This window comes from Plenodomus lingam, assembly GCF_022343315.1.
Source record: "Plenodomus lingam strain CAN1 chromosome Unknown contig_21, whole genome shotgun sequence".
Classification (NCBI taxonomy): domain Eukaryota; kingdom Fungi; phylum Ascomycota; class Dothideomycetes; order Pleosporales; family Leptosphaeriaceae; genus Plenodomus; species Plenodomus lingam.
Window position 1 is genome coordinate 465,043 of NW_027093938.1, and position 22,469 is coordinate 487,511.

The 22,469-nt window shown below is 51.5% G+C and overlaps 10 protein-coding genes across 10 annotated transcripts; 5 read left to right on the forward strand and 5 right to left on the reverse strand.

Annotated features, from left to right (window-relative positions):
• Positions 1–1,297: 1,297 nt before the first annotated feature.
• On the reverse strand, positions 1,298–2,245 carry IAQ61_005078 (uncharacterized protein; the record flags this gene model as incomplete). The annotated part of the gene is made up of 1 exon (XM_003843102.1): positions 1,298–2,245. The coding sequence occupies one exon, from the start codon at positions 2,243–2,245 to the stop codon at positions 1,298–1,300; it is 948 nt and encodes a 315-aa protein (XP_003843150.1).
• Positions 2,246–4,751: 2,506 nt separating this feature from the next.
• On the reverse strand, positions 4,752–5,216 carry IAQ61_005079 (uncharacterized protein; the record flags this gene model as incomplete). Its single annotated transcript, XM_066096650.1, has 1 exon — positions 4,752–5,216. The coding sequence occupies one exon, from the start codon at positions 5,214–5,216 to the stop codon at positions 4,752–4,754; it is 465 nt and encodes a 154-aa protein (XP_065953345.1).
• A 420-nt stretch (positions 5,217–5,636) lies between these two features.
• Positions 5,637–6,090, forward strand: IAQ61_005080 (uncharacterized protein; the record flags this gene model as incomplete). The annotated part of the gene is made up of 4 exons (XM_066096651.1): positions 5,637–5,749; positions 5,802–5,824; positions 5,877–5,981; positions 6,041–6,090. The coding sequence occupies 4 exons, from the start codon at positions 5,637–5,639 to the stop codon at positions 6,088–6,090; spliced, it is 291 nt and encodes a 96-aa protein (XP_065953346.1).
• A 741-nt stretch (positions 6,091–6,831) lies between these two features.
• On the forward strand, positions 6,832–10,193 carry IAQ61_005081 (uncharacterized protein; the record flags this gene model as incomplete). Its single annotated transcript, XM_066096652.1, has 6 exons — positions 6,832–7,020; positions 7,524–7,534; positions 7,746–8,790; positions 8,842–9,691; positions 9,740–10,089; positions 10,146–10,193. The coding sequence occupies 6 exons, from the start codon at positions 6,832–6,834 to the stop codon at positions 10,191–10,193; spliced, it is 2,493 nt and encodes an 830-aa protein (XP_065953347.1).
• A 524-nt stretch (positions 10,194–10,717) lies between these two features.
• Positions 10,718–12,380, forward strand: RPS25 (40S ribosomal protein eS25). Its single transcript, XM_003843097.2, has 4 exons — positions 10,718–11,670; positions 11,733–11,787; positions 11,944–12,153; positions 12,258–12,380. Exons 1-4 carry the CDS (start codon positions 11,668–11,670, stop codon positions 12,281–12,283), a joined length of 294 nt encoding a protein of 97 aa, XP_003843145.1. The 5' UTR covers positions 10,718–11,667; the 3' UTR covers positions 12,284–12,380.
• A 538-nt stretch (positions 12,381–12,918) lies between these two features.
• On the reverse strand, positions 12,919–14,486 carry IAQ61_005083 (uncharacterized protein). The gene is made up of 3 exons (XM_003843096.2): positions 14,268–14,486; positions 13,776–14,187; positions 12,919–13,684 (listed from the first exon to the last, which is right to left on the reverse strand). The coding sequence occupies exons 2-3, from the start codon at positions 14,073–14,075 to the stop codon at positions 13,148–13,150; spliced, it is 837 nt and encodes a 278-aa protein (XP_003843144.1). The 5' UTR covers positions 14,076–14,187; positions 14,268–14,486; the 3' UTR covers positions 12,919–13,147.
• A 1,190-nt stretch (positions 14,487–15,676) lies between these two features.
• On the reverse strand, positions 15,677–17,226 carry IAQ61_005084 (uncharacterized protein; the record flags this gene model as incomplete). Its single annotated transcript, XM_003843095.2, has 4 exons — positions 15,677–15,997; positions 16,048–16,743; positions 16,793–16,894; positions 16,943–17,226. 4 exons carry the CDS (start codon positions 17,224–17,226, stop codon positions 15,838–15,840), a joined length of 1,242 nt encoding a protein of 413 aa, XP_003843143.2. The 3' UTR covers positions 15,677–15,837.
• A 72-nt stretch (positions 17,227–17,298) lies between these two features.
• On the forward strand, positions 17,299–17,944 carry IAQ61_005085 (uncharacterized protein; the record flags this gene model as incomplete). Its single annotated transcript, XM_066096653.1, has 2 exons — positions 17,299–17,321; positions 17,437–17,944. 2 exons carry the CDS (start codon positions 17,299–17,301, stop codon positions 17,942–17,944), a joined length of 531 nt encoding a protein of 176 aa, XP_065953348.1.
• Positions 17,945–19,015: 1,071 nt separating this feature from the next.
• On the reverse strand, positions 19,016–20,974 carry IAQ61_005086 (uncharacterized protein; the record flags this gene model as incomplete). The annotated part of the gene is made up of 2 exons (XM_003843093.2): positions 19,895–20,974; positions 19,016–19,846 (listed from the first exon to the last, which is right to left on the reverse strand). The coding sequence occupies exons 1-2, from the start codon at positions 20,678–20,680 to the stop codon at positions 19,016–19,018; spliced, it is 1,617 nt and encodes a 538-aa protein (XP_003843141.1). The 5' UTR covers positions 20,681–20,974.
• Positions 20,975–21,081: 107 nt separating this feature from the next.
• IAQ61_005087 (uncharacterized protein) lies at positions 21,082–22,215 on the forward strand (the record flags this gene model as incomplete). The annotated part of the gene is made up of 1 exon (XM_003843092.1): positions 21,082–22,215. One exon carries the CDS (start codon positions 21,082–21,084, stop codon positions 22,213–22,215), a length of 1,134 nt encoding a protein of 377 aa, XP_003843140.1.
• Between the last annotated feature and the right edge of the window lie 254 nt (positions 22,216–22,469).

The window sequence follows — 22,469 nt, forward strand, 5'->3', positions numbered from 1 at the left end:
GTCACAGATCCTGGAACGACGACGAGAACGCTCCCTTGATCAAAAATCTTACCTACTCCGCGTCACATGAGAGCCACACCCGAGAAGCATGAGACCATGGCCCCCAGCCCGACAAAGGGACATATCCAAGACCAATCACCCTTGTCTATAGACTATAAAAGTCTAAAATTCTTTGCGGCTGGCAGATTAGGATTAATACATGCTATAGATAAGGAAAGAATTCTAAAGGAGTTCTATAACAAGGGAATTAATATGAAATATTAAGCACTTAAACACTTAGGACTACATGTGAATATTGTTTAATATCTAGGTGCAATATATAATAGCCTTATTTTTAAACGTAGTAGACCTATTTAGATAGTAATTTAAGAAAGCTGCGCAGATTAGATTCCATAGTATACAAGAATTTGTTAGTGTTATAGACTAGCCTTAAGGGAGAATACAATAAGCGTTAATAATAGTATTTAGTATCTTGAAGGAGAGGTAAGCCCTCTACGCCTTTTTATAGGTGTGTAGCGTGTACAACCAAAAAGGTGCGTATAATCCATGAATGGATTATTCACGAATAGAATAGTATATATGGGCGCAGGGCACGCCATACCCCATAGTCCTACCATGCGCGCGCACGCTGCTATAGCCTGACACTGCCCATCTTTCGTTAGACCCAGGCTTAGGTATAAGCCTAAGCCCTTTACAACTACTCCTATTTAAGGATGAAATAATCGGCGTTAAGAAGCAATATACTAAGAATTAATTTCCAGAGGTCAAGAACATACTGTTAGGTAAACTAATACAGGATTGCTAGAACAGTGCGTTCAATTCTATGCATGAAGTCCTTCAAGAGCTTCACGCTAGCTTGCTAGCTACTGGGGAGGGAACAATAACCACTGGGACGTGAGAACGGTGTTCCTTAACGCCTCGAGGTCATAGATGACCAGCAACTATAGAACAACGTGAAACAAGTCTCTTCCAATCCCGCTCATTTTCTTCTTGCAAGACCTTTACAAATATCTTGTCGTACCCGCCTCCACAACCTAAGGTTGTGTACGTAATTCTAGGTGAGGAGTGGGAAAACTTGTCTATTTGGATACATGCTGTTCTTTCAGCGAAACTGTCCCGTTTATTTGTACTCTCTAATATGATAAAGACGACGTCGTACACCGGTGCATGGGTCCAAGTGATGATACTAGTAAGATCCGAAAGATACCAAGTTAATGATAGGATAGACTTGTAGTCTATAACCAAAGAAAACAAACACAATTACAAAAGCACTGCCATCACAAACTCTAGCAGATCTTTACTCGTCCTTTGAAAAGAAGCCAACGTCCCCACTACTCTTCCCCAACGCCACAAGTCTCTCCCTCATCTTCTTCGCCCTATCCGCCATGTCCGAATCAAACCCTTCAAAGTCATACTCGTTTGCCCACTCTCCTACACCATGCTGCAAAACATTTCTCGCTCGCTCCCCACCTGCTGCGGCCGTCCCGATACTACCATGCAGCGTCATTCGCTCCTTACTACTATCATACACCCCACGATGCAGGATGTTATTATTGTAAAATGCCACTTCCCCAGCCTTCAACCTGACAGTGATTTGGTTTGGCAGATGGGACTCGTAGGGATCTGCATTGCGCTCCGTCTGCGTGCGCGCACGCCTATGCGAACCAGGTACGAGGACGAGACTTTCGTCATCGTAGAGTGCGAGGTTCCATTGTGCGTGATAGCTCGGTTTTGACAGCCGCTCAAGTTCTTCTTCTGGTATAGCGGTGGCCGAGATGTCATCGCGGTGCCAGCGGAGACTAAAGTCCTTGTCTGGTCTGACCAACATATTGTATAGTTCCATGGTCAGATCATCTTGGGAGCAGCCGATGAGTGCCGCGACATAGGTGAGGAGTTCGTCATCGAAGTAGGATTTTGCAAAGACTAGGTGGTCTGGATTGGAGGGGTGGAGTAGGTGTTGGACACCCCAGATGCCGTTTGAGGGGTCTTGTGGCCAGGGGGGGAATTGCTTGGGTAGAGTGCGGACGTAGGGCCAGGTTCCTGAGCGTGCTGCGTTGGTCATGCGAGAGGCTGCTGCGCGGAGGGCTTCAAGATCAAAGCTTGGGAAGAGAGAAGCGGATAGGATAACGAAGCCGTCACGATCGAGGGACTTCTTCGCAGCTTCATAGGGTCCATCATGGGATGCGATGATGTTCTTGGAAGCTGCGTAGCCATCCGATGGTTGATATTCAGGCTGAGCAGTCATGTTGTTTCCCCAGACCGTCGTTCATCTACTCCGTATTAACCAAATTTCCTGCCAGCCGACCAACTCTCGATTCAGTAAAAAGCTTCGCGATACCTCAGGTGAGCAGTTACAAAGGTAAACAGTAGCCCGCACTCTTTCTTTCTTCCGACCCTTGTCAGGCTGGTCCACATTATTCAAGCGTGTTCAAGTACATGACCCGGGCGGTCTTTAAAATCAAAGAGGATTGGATATGGCAGCATGTGGAGATTGTCTCTGTAGTAGACTGTAGATTTGACTGAAGGTGGAAGGTCGCACAAGCTACCCACAACTTACCCCGCCACGTCGACCCCACCAGACATCCCACTTGCCGTGTAATGTGTAGTGGACAGATGGCAGTTAAATTGATTGATTTTCATTACTAACACAACGCATACTCTGTACGCACAATAGTCAGTTAGAACTCGCTAGCTGTTGATGATATCTCAACAAGTCTGACAGTTTTACCGAGGGATCATAATCCTCTCAACTTTCCCAATCCGGCAATTTACGCCAGGCGTGGAAATCGGCCAACGGTCTAATTAGTCGTATTTCTTGGCACTGATACGATGGCAGTGCGCTATAGGGCCGCATTACAGTTGGGGGGTATAGTGGAAGTAGCTGTTGAGGATACGAGGAAGACCACTTGTGTATTAATCACTGGAGCATTGTCCGCATCACTGATCATACGGGGTTGTGACCCTATCTTGGTGGAAGAATCCTCGGTCATATGATACCAGGCAAGGATTGACTATGTATGATCTAGGAAATTTGTGTCTGTTCTGCCGGTCGCCTGGCTTTCGATCGTATAAGAATTGCAGTCGAATCATTTAGACTACCTTATTCCTGTGGCGACTGCCCATGGCCATGCACGGTGGGCCAATGTCGGATAGTCCAAGGTCAGGTACTGGCCAGGTTCGAGATGCGGGAAACGACAACATTTTGCGACACCGCCCTTTGAAGATGGATCTTAAAGGTCAACCGAACACCAAACAGATTTAATGGTCAGCAGGTACTGAATGATCTTACTTTCGAAACGCTAGTTTTGCCTTTGCAAGGCTGGCAAGGGTAAATCTACGACAATGGCACTTCTTGAGAATCAGTCTTAGCTTCCGCAGCTGGTACACACTCCTGCAGTAGCGGATAACTTTAGATCGCTGGTGAATATCTTCGAGCTGGAAGAGAGTGGCTTCCATCTTCGAGGTGCGGAATTTCAGGGGCGAGACTGTTGCAGCTAGCATAAAGCAAGGCTTAACATTGACGCCAGGAACAACGCACATCAATTTTGAATGTGATCCACCTGGAAAGAGCGCGTTGATCAGCCTGAAAATTGACCATGAGATCAGCAATCAAAGTTGTGGAAACATAGCCAATCCATGGAGTGCGACTGGCTAGTCAAGTTAGCCAGATGAACATGTCCCAAGTTGATGAGACGTTTTAGGGTATGTTCGAAGAAGGGTTACATAGGACAACCCTGGCAGGCACTTGGCTGACTCTGCGGGACTGTTATTGTACATTGTGACTGTAGAACCGCTTGTAGAGTAAGGGTGGTACGTGTGGCGGACCACTTCAGATTGCCCGCACCAAAAGATCGATCGAGCATGTGAAGAGACGGACACCACACCCGGCAGAGTACATGCATGCGAATTATGTCCCGAGCCTAGAATTCCAGATCCGCGGATGTGTTTGTTCCAAGATCTTCCAGGACGCGGCTAGACGGGATCACCGATCATCCGAAGCAACAAGATCTCGCCTCAAAATGGGTGATTGGCTGCAATTTCAAGGGTGCAGGCGGACGCAGCCTCTTTTTGCAAAATGCGGTTTGCGTGACGTTGGGCAGGCAGCCACAAAGCTTCGTTATGCGGGCCTCCACGATTCTAGACACCAATGGGACTTGAGAAGTATGCGGGGTATGGCTTGTTGACGATGAGAGACACCTCAACAGTCCGATTGGCGGACAGTCTGGAATCAGCAGCCATTGCTGTTGAACTCGATCTTGACGGCTACCCAAACTAGGCATGAGAAGGAGTACTATAGTCGAACGTTGTGGAAGGGAGGAAGACAGAAGGAGGAATTTGTCAACAGGGGCCGTCGACTAAGAGCAAGGAAAAGATTCCCGGGCTGTATAGGTGTGATTCAGGAATTAATAGCATGTATGGCTGCGCTGGTCAATCATTGATCTGAACTGTTGTAGCTCTATTTCGGGTAGTACTCTCAGTAGGAGTGGAGAGGAGTGGGGACACCAAAGGACCCGCTTCTATACTGGGCTTGCGGTAAGTGTGGTAGGGGCCGTGGAGAGTGCTGTGAAGTGCCGACTGTAGGGACTGGCGTATTGTTGTGGCATTGAAGTAGCGCCATAAATGTCGTCATATTAGTAATAGACAAGGTACGGTCGCCAGTCTACACAACCGTTTCATCAGGTGGCCATGGGGCAGTCAACAAATACTGCGATGTGCACCGCTGGAGTATCATTGTCGAGATCGAGATGCCATCATGGCAACAACGAACCAAAACAGGCCACCACAACATGACTGCCTCTCTGGATTTGTTCTGCCAACGCGCCACTACTTGTCATCTTTGGGTCGGTGGCTGGACCGAGATTTTGATTGAGCAAGGCGGTAGAGTAGACGGGACCCTGAGAAGACGTCCAGTGGACATGGGAATAACGCAGTAAGTAGAGTACTGGGTAGAGTAGACTGGGTAGATACAAGTACAGTATAGTACATACCACACCGTGTGTAGAGCATGGTGGAGTAGACTCTTGTACTCTACGCTGTCGTCCCGGGCCACAACAGGCAGTCTCTGCCAGAGTCTGGGACGCTGGGGCTGCGCACTGGGCGGTGAATGATAATACGCCGAGATGGGAAGAAGATCTTCGCTCCGGCCGCTCCACAAAGACCAATGATTGGTGGCCACTGCCCAAAATAGCTGACATGCCTTCCTGCCCTCGCGTCATCCCGGCGGATTTTGGGTGAAAAAGCGGGGGCGTGGGAGAGCAATGGTGCAACACCGACAACAAACCGTCCCTCGAATTTCTTTATGCGGATACGAGGCAGCGGGCAGCGCGGGCATCGAGCCAACACCTGTGCATGGACATCAGGCATTGGCTACTGTTGTATAGTACGAGAGTACCAGAGGACGGGCCTCGCAAGCTGGTTGAGCCGACTCTCCCAGTTTCTGGGCCTCGCAACACTCCAGGGCTGGCCGCCCCCTGCCCCCTTGGCCAACTCCTACCTACCGTAACTCGTATAACTCGGGACAGCAATGGGAGAGGGGGGGACGCTCTTTGTGCAGGCAAATGAAAAGAAATGACCATCAAACAAGTCTCATCTCTCGGTGCCTAGCAACCTAGCACCTTCCCCACGCCTTGGCAGACATGGGCGGTCCTGCGCATTTCATCGTCGAGTTTGCAGCTCATAGATCTGGGAAGCGTGCCCCGGAATGGGACCGCGCTACCCTGTTCGCGCAGATGGTGAAGAACAAGGGATTGTGAGCCGCCACTGAGGTTGTCTCATCTCCAAGGACGGGATGGGGTACGCAGCGAGGCGGGGTACAAACATGTCGGTGAGCTTCGACATCACAAGCACGACCAACAAGCCGTCCTTATCGCATACAGGATGCACACCACCGACCCCATCCCTGTCGACATTCTTCGGCACCCTGGCTCTTTTCCCACGGCCGTCCACCAACTGCTGCAAACGCTCAGCCGCAGATGTGGGTGGTTCGTCGTGGGCGCGCTGTGCACATTGGCTGCTCTGCCTTGGAAAACGCGTCGAGCAGAGAGCAACGATGTGCGGCAGCCGAGGGGCAACGGCGAGTCGGGATCATGACAGGCCCCTACTATGGTAGCTAACCCACCACCGATATGGATGGGAGGAGAAGCTTCGCTCGCTGAGAGCAAATTGCAGGCCTGTCGTCATGTTGAAACAACGCTCATGTTTCCGTGGACCCTGGAATGCGGACGAGCATGCGTTTGCGTTGCCTCAAGAGCCTCTAGGGCCGTCGGAAGCAGTCCTGGCCCGGAATGAGCGAGCAGTGGAAGGCAGGCGGTGACGACGAGCGCGAACTTCTGTTGTGTCCCGTTGCCATGCATACTCTACGCTGTACAGGTGATTGCAACGCGTCAGGAAGGCCAGCGAGGGATTGTGGGGAGAGGGGGGAGGGGGGGGGGAAGAGAGCAAAACGCAGGACAACAGAGGTGGATCGTGGCTGTTTATGGGATCAGATATCAAGCTGCAGGGCGACTGACTTGCTGATGCACCTAGATTTGCGGCCATGGTACCTACAAGACACGGGATTTGTGCTGTGTACATCTAATGTCCATGTTCTGTACATATCCATGTGCCCGCCCGCATATGTATATAGTACATAGCAACCCAGATTATGGACCGGGGCAGCCGACTGGGGTTTGTTCAGTGAAGCTGGGCTGGCAATTACCGCCACCCTTGTCCACCGCACAACACAGTATGTACCTTAGGTACTCTGTTATTTGTGTGCAGTGTGTACGTAGAGCTACTGGTACTCTTCCCAAGGTACTGTGTGCACCACGAACCGCAGTCCAAGGCACTGCAATGGTTTTGGCGGTTCAATGGCAGGCCAACTGGCATGACACGACGCTTGTTCCTCGCGTCAACCAAGAGCGCGAGGATGAGCTGGCCCTGCACATGTTATGGCACTGGACGGGAGAGGGGGAGGGGGGAAGGAGAAAGGCACTGGGACTGCAGCGCAGCCGCACCACGCCTCCTATCATCCTATGTACAGTACATAGTTACTACAGTGGTGTTTCCCCCTCCCCCCCCCATGAAGTCGTCTTGCAGGGAAGCTCGGAGGGCGAGCCCAGCGTGCATGATGCTCCCGTGATGTGTTGCAGCCAAAGGCGCAAAGCAAGCGCAACGTGCTCGGCCTGGCGTGAGTAACTTATTGGGCGTCTCCTCTCGGCGGGCGCACGGATGCCGCTAACAGCTGCAGTGTCCCCCTTTGCTAGAACATCCTACGACCACCCTCTTCACCGCGAGAGAGACGCCTTCACCCTCACTCTATTATTTCCCTTCTGCTTGCCTGTTGATCCCGCCCCGTCGCTCGCAGCACCACAAGGCCGCCTATCCGTCCGCCGTTCAATGCAGGCCTGAACAACTGCTCGGGAGGCTTGGTACACGCTGCCATCTCCGTCCACCACGACAGCCTTCCCTGCGCTCGACGACGCCTTTTTTTCTTTGCCTTCTCTTCTCTGTTTTAATACTTTCTTCGTTGTTTTCTTCCTTAGCAGCCTAACAGGTACCTATCCCCCTCTCCCCCGCCGCTCGCTGCCCTTCCATTGTACCACCTGTGCAGAGGGGCCGACTGCCGACGCTGCCTCCCTTTACACATCGCCGCCTCGACCCAGCCCGCTTCTCGAGCCTCTCCATCACAAGCTTCCATCTCCGCCGCCCACGCCTGCATCTCGCACGTACAAGGCCATTCACGCTAACACTACGTCCCGCTGCAGAATTGCAGTCGCAGCTTCATCAGTGTCTCCTTATCTCGACTTCCCTTCGTCGACCTCGACCGAGCACTCGACAAATCGATCTGCAAAGATCCCAATGGCTACAGTACTCTCGCCAATCGTTCAACCGTCCAGTCCCATTACGATGCCCTATTCTTCCTCCGATGCCTACCAAAACCAGCCCACGCAGCCCAAGAATCAGCAGCCGCGATCCACGCAGATGCCACGAAACCAGTACAATGGCACGACGGGTACAAGTGGCGCCACGGGGTACAGAGGTACCTCAACGCCGATAGCACCCTATGCCTTTAGTAGTACGCCCCAGCTGCGACAGGAAAACAAGTCGGCCCCGGCTGCCAACGGCCCAACGGCGCAGCAACAGCAACAGCAGGCCCGACTCGGTCATCCGTCTCATCCTTCCTCATCATCCGACTCTACAGTCTCGACCTCTGGGTCCTCCAGTCGTTCATCAGCAGGGCCGCCTCTTGTCTCCAAAGACGATGGCGACTTGCGCAAGCCGGTCGACAACTTCACTCCCTCCATCTCCCTGTCGATACCTGACCTTTCACTCACTCTGGGTGGCGATGCCCCGGTCAAGCCATCGCCTGGGCGGTATAGGCGCGCTCCTGGACGAACTGATTCGTCCACCAGCGTCCCAACAGGTGCTACGACACCGACACAGCGTTCTCCTTCAATCGGCTTCTCCACTGCACAGCCAGCCCAAAGTGCAGTCGTGGTCAACTCTGATAATGAGCCATCAGCCAAAAGCGGACACAACCGAGCCAATAGTGCTGGTGAAACGCAAATCACTCGACAAGGTGGCGTAGACCCCGCAAAGAGATACAGACGACGAAGCAGTAGTGGAGTGGAAGCTAGCAATCTTACCACAAACATGGCCACACTTCAAGTGGCTACGAATGGGTTACAGGCAGCGAGCCCAAACACTGGGCAACCCAAGTCTAGTTCTGGACGACCAGCGTCAAGTCGAGGCCACGAGAGACAGGGCAGCGTAGGTAGCACAACCTCCAAGACGTCTTCGCAGCAACAGGTAGGGTGAAAATCCATCTCGTATGTCCACAGATGCTGACCAGCACAACAGCCACGTCCCGAAGTCACCACACAACGCAGCTATGCCTCTGTTGCTGGAGGTGGTGGATCAAAAGCTGCTGCGGGCAAAGATGCCAAAGCATCGGAATCTGTCAAGCGCCATGCGCCCTCTCCTCTATCTAACCCTTTATCGCCTTCTGGACCCCCGAGTCCCACCACTCCACAGAGTACTGCTGCTCAACAACTTGCTGCTTTGAACGACAAGGAAAAAGGAATGAAGTCACGTCTCCGCAGAGCCTTCTCGTTTGGAAGCGCCGCCGAGCTACGGCGGGCTTCTGCGGAGAACACTCTCTCGGCAGAACGAGCAAAGCTGCGCAAGGAGAGGTACCATAACGATGAGGATGCAGAGCAAGCGGCGATTATCGCCAAACAAGAGGCGGCGGGAATTGGAGCTGGCATCTACTCTGGCCAAGGTGGCATTGGCTCTACCGATAATCTTTCCATACAGTCGGCTGCTTCATCCGCCTCGATTATGCTCCGAAAGATGGGTCATGGAATGAAGAAAGGTACCAAGTCCATCAAGGGCCTCTTCAGACCAAAGTCCGTCATTGGAGTGCCGGCCGCAGATGGACCAATTGCGAGCCCCAGTGTGGGTCAAGTCTCGCTGGTTACTGTTGAGGCGGAGCGACAGAAGGTCAATGTCAACGCGAATCCTCACGAGCAAGCTGGAGGTGGCACAGGATATCCGAGGTTGGAACGCAACTCTGTTGACGCTGGGCACGCTTCAGATGTTGCCAATCCCTCCGCTATGGTCAATGATTCATTTTCGAGGAGAAGCATCGTAGGAGGCGATCGCGAGCGAGCAGAAGTGCTATCGTCGATGAAACGCGGTATTCTAAAACGTAAGTATTCATGATTCTTGTACAAGCCCGTGCTCACAATTGCTTTAGGCACTGGCACCAACTCAGACTCTGGCTCTCCCGTACTCAAACCGGTGGATGCTGTTCCCAATGCCGGCAATTCGAGGTCGAACTCTCCGTCGACTCCTAGGACGGATGGAAGCCAACCACGTAGTGATGACTACTTCGCAAAGCCGCCACGCATACACAATGGCAGCACAAGAAGTCTTCCAATCACACCCCATGGTGGTTTGAAGAACATCTCCTTCAGCCCACGTATACAGTTCCACGATGCCTGGTCTCCCCAAGACTACGATAGGAGAGGTGACATTGCGACGTGTAATAGGCTTACACCAATGCTAGCACAGCAAATCAAAGAAGAGCTCAACTCTTTCAAGATGGTATGTTCTACATTTTCCCAGGCCTTTGCCGAAGTGGCCGCTAATCACATGTATAGGAGATGGAGGTCCACGAGGCTTCAAAACCACACACACACTTCTTCTAACGATTATGCATCCATCAATTGGACAAGGCGTCTTGGCGAAAACCTTTCAATGTTGCACTTGGGATTTGGAACTCCAGCATTTACGAGTTGCCTGTCAAGCCAGCTCTTTATTCTGGTTACCATGGACTTGTTTCTTCTATATTAGCGAGCATTTGCAATCGGGTAGAGAAGCATGCGTTTGCTTGTGGGGGCTGAGCAAATTGTTTGCATTGAAAAAGTAACACGTGGAGAAGAACTCTCACCCAAGTTCAATTTTTCTTTGCCTTTGTTGTCTCTACCTGGGGGTCGTTTTCTAGTTGATGTCCATCTTACAGGTCTTCTCACACTCTACTATGTCACACAGTCAGGCAAATTTCATTACTTCACTCATTGTCTTGGATGAAGCACTTCCTTGCTTCTTTGCTCTTGTTGTCCTGAAAGATGTAATCAAGGATGCACTCTGCTGGCGCAAAAGGTCCTTGAGGGGTATTGGCACATGTCGACTAGCTGTGTAATTGGAGAAATGAAGTTCGGTGCCTCAACACAATTCACCTCTGCGGGGTCACAGCATTCCTTGTGAGTATTCGAATTTGGCATTGCGCCCGCCTCATTATTCTCCGATGCTTGGTCCGCCACAAGATAATGGACGGTCTTCTGGCAACGACGAATGGCGTGCCGTACCTGCCCACTCCTCTTCGATACAGCCGCCTTCAGCTTTGCCATAGCATGCCTACACACTTGGCGCATTGATGGCTAACAGTCCGCGCGTTCACAGTACGGCCATTGCTAACTTTGTCTGACGCCCAATATTCCCCTGCGCCTTGCTCTAACCCCAACGGCTACTGCACCGACCATATGATCCTCGAACCCATGCAATCTTAACGTTCGCCAATATGATGATCCCAGACAGATGGTCAAGATATAGCGAACCACATTTTCCCATTAAGCACGTCACGATCGCAAGAGCGGACAGCCACGCATGTTGGTGGATCGCGTGCGAAATCTTTGGTTTATCGAATTTGTGCTTTTCGAGAATGACCTCCGATGTCTATGCGACCGCATGACCCTTTTCTATAGCTTTTCCTGGAACGGAAAGGTCCGAAAGAAGTCGTCTGTACAATGATGGACAGAGGATAGATATCATAGATTCCCTGTTGATAGGGAGAGGGTAGCGCGGCTAGTATTAATTATCATGTCGCTGGTCAGTCCATGACCCGAGCCCACGGATGACAGCGAATCACGTGCGCGATACTACAACATATCTCTAGAGACATCATTGTCTAATCCGAGCGCTTCATACGATTCAAATAACAGCGAATTTTGCCTTTTGTGGTTTTTCATCGCGAAATGAGGGGTGAAATCTAAGGTCACGTGCTGACACTCGCTTGTCAAAGAGGTTAGCGTCCTTGGCAACACCGACTCCGCACGGCACTCGAATTTACCTTGATCACACGTCGACGACCACTCTGTCAGCAAACACACCACATCCGACAAAATGGTATGTCCCACCCGATGGGTATGAGAAGGGAGACACGAGCCGTGTATTGACTATCTTCACAGGCACCTGCAGCAACTGGAGGCAAGAAGCAAAAGAAGAAGTGGTCCAAGGGCAAGGGTACGTGACATCGCAGCGCGCCTCAAGCACCATCACAGCACTCGAATCTACGTCCGGCATGGATCGCGATACAGCTCCCTCATTTTCCAATTCCGAGGACTTTTCCATGTGCTTTGCAACACTCCTTCGCAAGAGTCGCCACTAACCGCCACGCAGTCAAGGACAAGGCCAACCACGCCGTTGTCCTCGACAAGCAGACCAACGACAAACTCCAGAAGGATGTCGGTTCCTACCGCCTCATCACCGTCGCCACACTCGTCGATCGCTTGAAAATCAATGGCTCGCTTGCACGGAAAGCGCTTGCCGATCTTGAGGAGGCCGGTCAGATCAAGAAGGTCGTTGGACACTCGAAGTTGAGCATCTACAGTATGTTGCACTACAGGCCCTCTGGTCTTTTGCGACCCATGGACTGCAAAATGCGATCATGGCCAAAGAAATTCTATATGGAGAGCATGACTGACACTTTGTAGCACGCGCTGTTGCCGCTGACGCATAAGCGGTTTCCCACGGACAAGCAAACGAATAGTGGACGCGAGACCCGAGATAATTCTTTCAGATTTTCAACGGCATACCTCTTCCCATTACCATCGGCGTCTTCACAAAATGAATGGTTCACATATACTGGGTGGTTCATGGCGATCATGAGTTGAGAGGAACGGGCCTGGGTACAGCACCCAGAGCCTCGAGATTTGTCGGTTATGTACTGAATGAAAACGATTCCCAAAACACTCTGAACTATTTGGTTCTTCGCAACGACTCATACACGCCCGCAATGAGACATTCTGCGGTATTGGCTATGACTTGATGTTTTCCTTCACCTACGCGTCTGATTATTACAGACTTGCCACTTGTAGGCAGTGACTGTGCCCCCTGATTGATTCTATTCACAGCATATTTCGTGTGATGCGCAATTATTTAGATTTCGAGATTATGCCCTTCGTTACTTTGTTGACTGTAGATCAAAGCTGAACTGGAAAGGGACCTTCATGTATTCCGGACTTGATCCTGACCTGTGTCGTAAATTCTTTGTTGCTATGGGAGAATGGCGGACTACTACGAAAGGAATATAGTGCGTTAAGTACTGTATGGCCAAGGACTTTTCTTCTGTCTACTACACATGCCGTCTCTGAACGAAACGTGTGTGACAGATGGTCTTGCTTCATCTCTAGGCCTCTGATGCGCATGGTTTAAGTGGGTGACAAGGGGAGGATGTCAGTCAAGTGAAGTTTGCCCATTTTCAAATCATCATGGGTATAAAACACATGTGTACGGTAAATCGAAGAAATATCTACTTGCAAAGCTCAACCCCCCAAAGATAAATCCATCTCCCTGCGAAATGCTCTCACCCCAACTCCGAAACCTACTCATACTTCCTAACCGGCCTCGCCTTCCTCGCCTGCTCACACAACTCCCTCTTCGGCAACTTTTCCAACCAGCCCTCCTCCCTCCTCACCTCACCGACCTTGAAATACGGCTTCCCCTTGTCCCCCCTAAACAGCGCATGCCAACCCTCCAACGTATCCCGCACCTGCTTGCGCGCACTCCGCAACTCCTGCGCATGCCGATTCTTGCGCTCCGCACTCGACAACTTGGATCTCTTCTTCGCACGCTCCTTGTCCTCTGCCGTTGCTCCTTCCTTCTCCTCTGGATCCAGGGGCACAAATGTGTACTCTGCACCGCGCAAATCCGGCACCGAGTCCTCTGCAAAGCAGCCTGTGATGAAGGCGCGGGCGGCGTCTTTGCCGGCGAACACGTGGTAGGAGCCGCCGGGGCCGTAGGTCTGGGGCGAGGAGGAGACGTCGTAGATTGTGCCGTTGAGGGCGAGGTAGATTGGTTTGTTGGGGTCGGCGCCGTTGTAGAGGGCGAGTTCGGCGTCGGTGAGGGTGATTTGGGGTTTCTTTGGAGGGGTTAGTCGGGTGTGAGGGCGTTGGGTTTTCAAATCCCGGTAGGGTGTGTGCGGGTAGGTCATGGGAAATATATATACATACCATGAGTTTCTTCCACTCTCGTGCACGCGTCCACCACGCATTGTAGCCCCACGTCATGCTCTCTCCACTCGTGCTCAGATAGCTCAGTCCACTGCTGAGGAGCAGAATTCCCCCCAGTATCCGCAGGATATCGAGAACCGAGAAGCCATTGGATGTCTTGACGGCTTGTTCCTCGACCGCCTTCTTCAGCTCGGCCTCGTCCTTTGCCGCGGGCGAGGTCGGGGGTACAGACGACGTTTTGGGATCGGTGTCTGTATCTGGCGATTGCCCTGGGCGGCGGTACCGAGCGGCCGTTGTCATTGCGTATATGTTTATTGGGGAAGAAGAAGAAGAAGAAGAAGAAGTACGGCGGATGTTCGGGGGTTGTGTGGTGGTAGGTTGGGGTAGGGGGGTTAGGTCCGTCGGATGTATGCTAAGTATGTAGTAGGTAAGCAATCCCGTGTTCAGCGCATCTTGTCAAGAAAACTCAATTGACTCCGGTACAGTACGTACCTTTTCCGTGACCCTTGATTCAAAAGCTCCACAAGACAAGCCTACACCACCTTATCACCTTTACTTTCCGGCGCAGAGTCGTTCAAGAGTGCAAATCACACATGATTGAAATACATGCTACTTATGTTACATCACACATCACACTCAAACTCTAACATGCGCACATCCCCAGCCTCGGTAACTATTTTGCTCAAACTGTCCTCTTCTGGAGTCTTGTCCTGTCTCCCCGCCCCAAAGTGTGACAGCGTGGCGTGCACTATGCAATGGGCGAAGCGGAAATTTGGTTAGATTAATCATTACCCCAACTTTTACTAGGCGTTGGGTACGGTTCGGTTCGGGGAAATGCTAATTGTCCTCGCCACAATAGACTAATCGTCCTCGCCCTAAGCACTTAGCGCCAGGTACCCTGGCCGCCTAGCAAATTAGTAGCAAGCTAAGGTAGCACTAACTATATTGTGCTTTTAAAATATAAATATCTAGCAAGGAAAAATTCTATAGATAAAAAAATTAAGCAAGCGGTAGTAGGATTGTAGTAGATAACTATCTTAGTAGTTAGTAGCAAGTTAAGTAGGCAGAGGATAAGTATTACTTATATTTACCTACTAGTTTCTAACCTATACGTAATAGCGCGGTACTAATAGGCAACGCGTTTAGCTAAAATAGGTGCTAAACTCTAGAACGTGTTTAAGATATTATAATATTTTTTGTAGTATTAAGCTCTATAGAAAATTTTTACCCCCTAGTCTAGTCCTATTTAGGAACCTACTAGTCTTATCTAACCTATTTAGGTTATAGCTAATCCTATCTAAGTTAGATCTAGTCTATATATTTAGAACACTAAAACTTCTAACTATAACCCTTACCTCTACCCTCTACCTCTACTACAACCCTTACCTCTACTGCAACCCTTACCTCGCCTATCGTAGCTACTAATAGCTTAACCTTAATATTAGTAGTTAGGTTAATATAATCACGTGGTATATCCTTTACTCCCACCCTAGGTTTACTAGCAAAAGCTGCAACTTTACTACTAGCAACAGCCGCAAAGCGAATTAGGTAGGTATTGTATCTCCTTGTATTATAGAAAATTACATACAACGCTAAGACGGAGTACTTGGGCAATTACCCCTTGGCGCTTCCCTATTAGGAAGGGCGAGGACGATTAGTCTATTGTGGCGAGGACAATTAGCACTTCCCTTCGGTTCGGGAGTAACACGCTTCGGGTTTCCGATGATTGGACCGGGGGGTTTTACTCTAAAAGGAGCGACTCTTGTCATTGGTTGCGAGGGTCGGCTATGGGAATGGATGGGCATGGGCAGCAACAGCATCTGGAAATGGAGGCGGGTGTTAAACACACTTTTCAACCATCTACACTTGGAGTTTGTTTCTTGGTAGATGTGTATCTATACTTGTATGAACAGGCTTGTATTTCTAAGGTCCTTTGTATTAATACTATTCATTCAGTGACCCTGTCATGCAGGGGTTGTACAGGCTAACGCTTTCCGTGTGACAATCAATATACGATTAAACAGTGTCAGTCTCAAGGACTCATTAAACTCATTGCGACGCCCTAATCATCATTTGCAGCACGAATCTCAATCTGTGCTTCTCGGTCGCTCTTTGGGAACACTTGCTTTAGGCCCGCTTGGAAGACGCCCACATTGTAATCGATAATGGCCTTTTTCTCGGCTGGGTTGTCCTGGCCCATGATACACACTAACGCGAGGTATCTGATTATATCGTCAGCTACTACCCCTATTGGTGGTGAATCATGACCTACTTGTTGATCTCACGCAGGTACAGATATCTGCTGTTCTTCTTCTCCATGGTGATTAGACTCTCTGCATCATTGTTGCCAGTCTCGCTCTCATCAGGTTCTTCGTCCAGCCGGTCCCATCCATAGATCTCGCTAACATCGATGACTACATCGATATAGTCGGAGCAAATCTCGTAGCTGCCAATGTCCGTCGGGCTCGTATCCGTGGCAATGTAGATTTTGCTCATAATGTCAAACAAATAGGCCTTTTCGATGTTACACGCGCCACAGAGATTGTTGAGTAGTGCTTCCAAAGTGGGCAGCTGTGGAATCAGCTTTTGGATCACTTTGCTAAAAGCCTCGAAAATGGAATGATCGTAAATGCTCGTTTGGTAGAAGGATATGGGTGCTTGTTCGTAGCCGTTGTCACTGAGTTCATCTTGCACACGTTGGATTATGTCCCGGAAGGTGTCGCCTCGGAAGTCATCCGATAAACCATCCACTTTGTGGACGAAGACTTCAACGTTGATGTTGGGATACGACTGTTGAAGGTTCAGTATCGTCATGTTCAACCGGGCAATGGCATCGAGGTACTCGTCCTGTGCGTCAATGACCCAGATCAGGGCGCCTATTTCCTCAAAAATATTGTCTGTGTCAAAGGCAGGGTCGAAGTAGTCCAAATGACCTGGCAAATCCCAGACTTGGAAATCCATGAATGAGCTGCAAATGTAGTCAGCTCAGTGGTACGTCATTCCTCTAGATGGCATACTGCATTGATTCCTTCTTGATCCGATAGGTAGTCTCAAGGTATAACGTTTCGCTGGGTGGTAGCTTGTGGAAGACTACACTCGATATAGACGACTTGCCACTCCTGAACCGCATGTTAGCTTGAGCATCCTCGGTCCTCGGAAATATTCACCTTCTTTGTCCCATGAGTAAGAGCCGTGGTTTGCCATCTCCAGCCTTACTATTCGGCACACGACCAGTGTGATACTGTGGGGGGTAGTCGGAGGACGGTGGTAGCTCCGCGTTTGGTAGGTCCTGTAGGAAACGATCCATGGTCAATTGAGCACTTGGTCTCAGGAGAGACGAGCAAGCGGAGGTCTGCACCTGATCCGCCTGCTCATCACTCGTGCTTCGAGAGATATTACGGGAAGCATCTACTGCGGCCGCATGTCTTTCGCTGACGAGACGACTCTCCATGGTGAACACGTAGGGTAGTGGTACAGGGTATATTGCTCAAAAAAGAAAAGACAACAAAAAGCGCACAAATCAATGGACGAAAAGAGGAAAATGGGGTATCGTGAGTGCTGGGAAGGAACGCCGGGCCGACTGAGAAGAGAAGGCCTCGAAAAAATCTTCGTATGCTTCGTCGCTTCTTCACCTGGCCGACATTTGCGCAGTGAATCGTAGTGAATTCGATGGAAAGGAATCTGGCAATCGTTGGAATGACGTGTTTGGCAGACCCGAGAAGCAGAAAAAGCTACGGTATACGACGACCCTGTCGATTCGGCGTAAGGACAGCCGAGTGGAAAGAAAAGGCGACAGATCGAGTCAAACGACGGGCGCCCAGTCCTCTGCAGCAACAGGATGCGCAAGGGCAAATCGTCACCCGGCGAGGCGCGGTCAGGCACGTGTGGGAAGAGAAGGCAATGCTCAAGCCATGGTGAGAGCCAACGACAGGGCTGAAGAAGTTGCGACCGCCGCCACTGTGGCTGATTGCAGAGGAAAGATGCATACAAGAGCCGTGGAAATGGAAAAGCAACGAGAGAGAGAGAGAGAGAGAGCGGGCAGGCAGGCAAGCAAGCAAGCAGGCAAGCAAGCAAGCAAGCAAGCAAAAGAACAGCTGGGCTTACCTCCATTGTATTGCAGTGGTAGTATTGGGCGGTCTTTGCGTTACGTGCACGGGAGTGATAGCTAATGCTTAGGCCCGAAAGTTGGCACTGATGATACCGCACCCCCCGGACAGGCCCAATCCGACGTCTCTATTCCCCAAGACGTGCAACGAGGGAAGGCTTGAATGTCGTCTTGGTATATTGCAGTGTTGCAACCGCGACTTTAGCCTATCAATTGGCCCCCAAATCTATTATCTCAGCGTTGGGTGCGAGCAGAAAATGGCCACGGATCGCCAGGCTTGGGGGGAAGCAGGAGTTGGCAAGAAGAGCGAGCGCTAGGTGAGGGCGAGCCCAGAGCCCAGTGGCTGACGATTGGGCTCCGTAGGGTCACTGCAGCACGAGTCGCGAGGGGGGCAAGCAGAAGTCAGTGCTGCTGCTGAAAGAGAGTGGCACGACTGGAAGCCTCTCTGGGATGCGGAAGCGATGGAAGAGCCGAGTGTAGAGTGGAATGGTTCGAAGGTCGCGTGCAGGCGGATGCATCTTCGCTTAGCTCACGGCAACGGATGAGAGAGATCTTCAGGCACCGTTTTCGTCTTCTCCAATCCACAACGGGCTTCCCGCCATGTCCAGACCACGCCGGCAAGGCCACTTGACAAGCCAACTCATGGATCACACAACAATCCGCAACTCGATGGCAGTCTTCGTCACAGCCACACGCACTCTTTGTCAGCTACAGCTACAATGACTCGGTCTGACATGGAAGACATGGTTTCACCGTCACGGAATAGCGACCCGATGCCGCTGCAACGTCATCGTACAGTATTGGTTCCAGGCACCTCCGCAGGTTATACAAAGTATCACAAGAAAGACTTTACATGGCGCTCGTTTCGTGGAACAGACATCATGTAGCTCGACTCTGCACGTAACTTGCCTTGGTGTAGACCTCCAACACCCCGGGACATCAGCCTTTGCATCCAGATCAAAGAAACAGCCCGCATCATATTCTATCCCTCCTGCACGCGGTCTGCACGTTTTCTCAACTCCACACGGGAACCCGTGTAAGAAGGCCATTGCATTTCCGCTGCAAACCCGTGCGCCCGCGCCGCCCGGTCTCGTTTCAGTCTCGTGTCATCGTGTAATTGAACAGCCCTCTACATTCATGGGCCAGTCACCTCCGCCCCAAGCACAGCTGACGCCAATTGTCCCACACCGCCCATCATGGCAAAGAAGAGTGCCAACGCAGTCGACTCTCCTGCATGAACAACATCTCCATCAACCATGGCACCATCGGCCTCCGTCTCTGCCACTGCTTGTCTAGTCTCTTCGGACGGCTGATAGGTCAAATCACCATCCGAGTCGTGATCAGTGCCACGTGCAAGTGGCTCTGTGTCATAGTCTCCACTGCCAGCCTTTCTCCGCGAGCTTCGTCTGAGCGAGCCAGATACAGCTAATGCCGCAGAAGAGACGCCGTTCACAGCCGCAACAGCGCTCTTGGATGGACGGCCACGTTTCTTTGGAGTCGTAGTCTCAACTGGGGCTGCAGGTTCGGTTTCCATAAGCCTCGTGAGGTCATCCTTGAAATTCACACGTTTCTCGTGACTCGACGCCAGGAAGGAGAAAACACTGCTTTCTAGAAGGTAGTCCACGTCCAAGTCCCGAGTGAAGGTCCATGTCAACAGAGCGATGGTGGTGAAGAGCACATCGAGACTGGTAACACTGATGGCTGGATGCTTACTGATGACCTTCAGTCGCTGACCTGCGATGCTAATGCCAGCGAGGACCCTATTTGGTGTGTTCCTCCCGTGTGAGTTGTGGAAAAGATCCCAGACGTGGGTATGCTTTGATGGTGTGGACATGAAGATGGTGGTGATGAAGATGCGCCAGTATAACAATAACGAGGCCAGCGAGAGCACGTAGAAGACCTTTGCGTACGAGCGATGAGCAGCCACCTTGGATGTATGCTGCTCTCCGAGGCTTACGGGCACAATCTAGCGAGGGTCAGTCCAGTCCCGGTGAAAGGCAGTTCGGACACTTACTTGGGGCGCGAATGCGAAGAACAACGGCATAGCCAAATAACTCAGTCGTAGCATGCTCTTGTCGCCATACTCGGAAATCAGCTCGGGGAACGAATTCAGTGTCACCAGGGATACGACGATTCCCAAATCGTAGACCATGGGGGATGGTGTGAAGAAGGCATCGTGCTTTGGTGAGTCATCTCTGCGCACTGTCGTGGGCGTATAGAGGATGGTGACGAAGAACAAACTCAAGGAGAATCCCAGGCTTCCAAGCGAACAGAGAAGGACAAAGGATGCGATGGTGGAGGTGGAGAGATTGCGCCTGCGGCCTTCTGCGCCCATGAAAATGGCAGCTGCAAGCAGTCCAACAAAGTACTGACTCGTGTACAAGAATCCTTCGGGCTTCATAATACCAACGCTGTCAAACTCGCGCACGAGATCAATGTCCGAGATCCAATCGCCCAGGTGCCAGCGCGCTTCCGTGCCGGTGGCGGACCAGCCATTCAGAATGCTGTTCGGGGTGTCGTAGTGTTTGTTCTCAGCCCAGCGCACATAGGAAATGGCGCGCCAGATGAAGGCGAAGCTGCCTACAGAAGCGAGCGATACGGCAGCTAGCAGTGAGAAGACGATAGCATTGCGACGGCGTATCGAGTTTTGCAGGCGCGTTCGTGTGGAAGGTGAGAGGGATTTGGCGGCGCGTCGGGCCTGAAGGAGGACGTTTGCGGTGAGTACTGTAACGAGAACAATCTGGCCGCCGAAAATGGCAATAGGCAGCGAGTTGCTCTTCGCATTCTCGACGGGTGCCATCTTGGATGTGGTCGATGGTGGTGATGGTGAATTTCCTGATATTGGAATGTTTCAGCGATGGATTAATGATAAATGCGCATCCTGCAAGAGCAAGGAGACGTAAGATCTGAGCAAAGTAACAACAGGCTTGCTGTATGTGGTAAATATGCGTGCTTTGGTCTTGTTTTGAATTCAGACGCGCCCGCCCTGCCCTGCCTTTGCACACATGACACCCCACCGTAACACACGTCACTGCGACGCATCTGGAGCCATCTGATCCCTGCCAACGCTAATACTCTTTTCGCTTAGCGGTCGATCCGCCTAGCGTGTCATGCGCGGTGGATGGGTGTTCCCGCGAACCACGAAGCTGCCAAAACGTTGAATCCACGTCTTCGACACAGCCACAGCCACAGACACATGCCATGGCAATCAGAGATTTCGAGGAAGACATTGACAACGCAGACGACAAGTATCACGAGTCTTCCGACGAGGACTTCAATCCCGAATCAGCGCCTCCCGAGGACGTCTCGAGCTCTGAAGATGAGGACGAGCAAGTCGCAACGAAAGTGGTGCAGCGCAAGGGCAAGCGGAAAGCGCCTGATGATGAGGAGCTAGACTCTGGGGACGAAGTGACGATACAGGCGGCGCGCAAGAAGCGGTCAAAGAAGAACAAGAAGAAGGGAGCAAAAGCCGACGACGATGAGCTGATACTATCCGAAGACGAAGGCGGCGAGGGTGGGCTGATCAAGACGAGAGCACAACGCAGAGGGGAACACAGGGAACGAAGGCCCCTGGCAAGAACTCAAGGCGCAACAGTTGACGTTGATGCATTATGGGCCCAAATGACCGCCGCGCCTCTGCAACCTCTCCAACCAACCCTCGCACAAGAAACAGATGCACCAAAAGACGAATCCACAACCAACACAATCCCCCCACCCATCGCCGAGGAAGAAGAGCAAATCCCCATTCGCAAAGTCTACACCTTCGCCGGCCAAGACACCACAGAAGAGAAATCCATCCCCCGCTCCCACCTCCCCAAATACCTCACCCTAGGCTGGAAACCTGTCGATTCCACCGCCACCACCACCTCCCCCGATCACCCCACCTCCCCATCCACCACAACCGCAAACGCAACCGTGCCGCCAGTATCTCAAATCCGTCGGCCCCTCCGCCGCCCCACACGCTTCGACCCAAACCCCACAGGCTACGTCCGCGCCCTCGCCCCAGAACACCAACTCTTCTGGCCGCGCCAGCCTCCCAAAACAACCCACACACCCACCGCCCTATCACGAGAGCAAGAAAGCACAATGCCCCCTCCACCACCAGACACACAGGCCCCCGGCAAACCGCCCAAAGCCACCAAACTCAACGTCGTGGACAAGTCGCGCATGGACTGGACGGGCTTCGTGGACAAGGAAGGTATTGCCGAGGAATTGGATACCCATGGCAAGACCAAGGAGGCCTACTTGGGACGCATGGAGTTTTTGGCTGGCGTCGAGGCGAGGAGGGAGGAGGAGCGGTTGAATGCTAAGATGAAGGCTGCTGCGGCCGTGTAGTGGCTGTGCTTGGAATTAATGTATGTATTCAAGTTGTCCTTTGAGGAAGCGGATGTGCGCGTATGTGTGTGTGTGTGTGTCAATGGAGGGATTCAGATGTGTTCAACGATACCCAATATATATATGTAATTATATATACATAATAGCCCTCTTCTGCTGATATAAACGATAGTAGAGGGCATATTCTCCTTCTTCCTTGATCCTGGTGCTGGTATAAACGATAGTGGGGGGTTATTTTGTTGGAAAATCGCGAG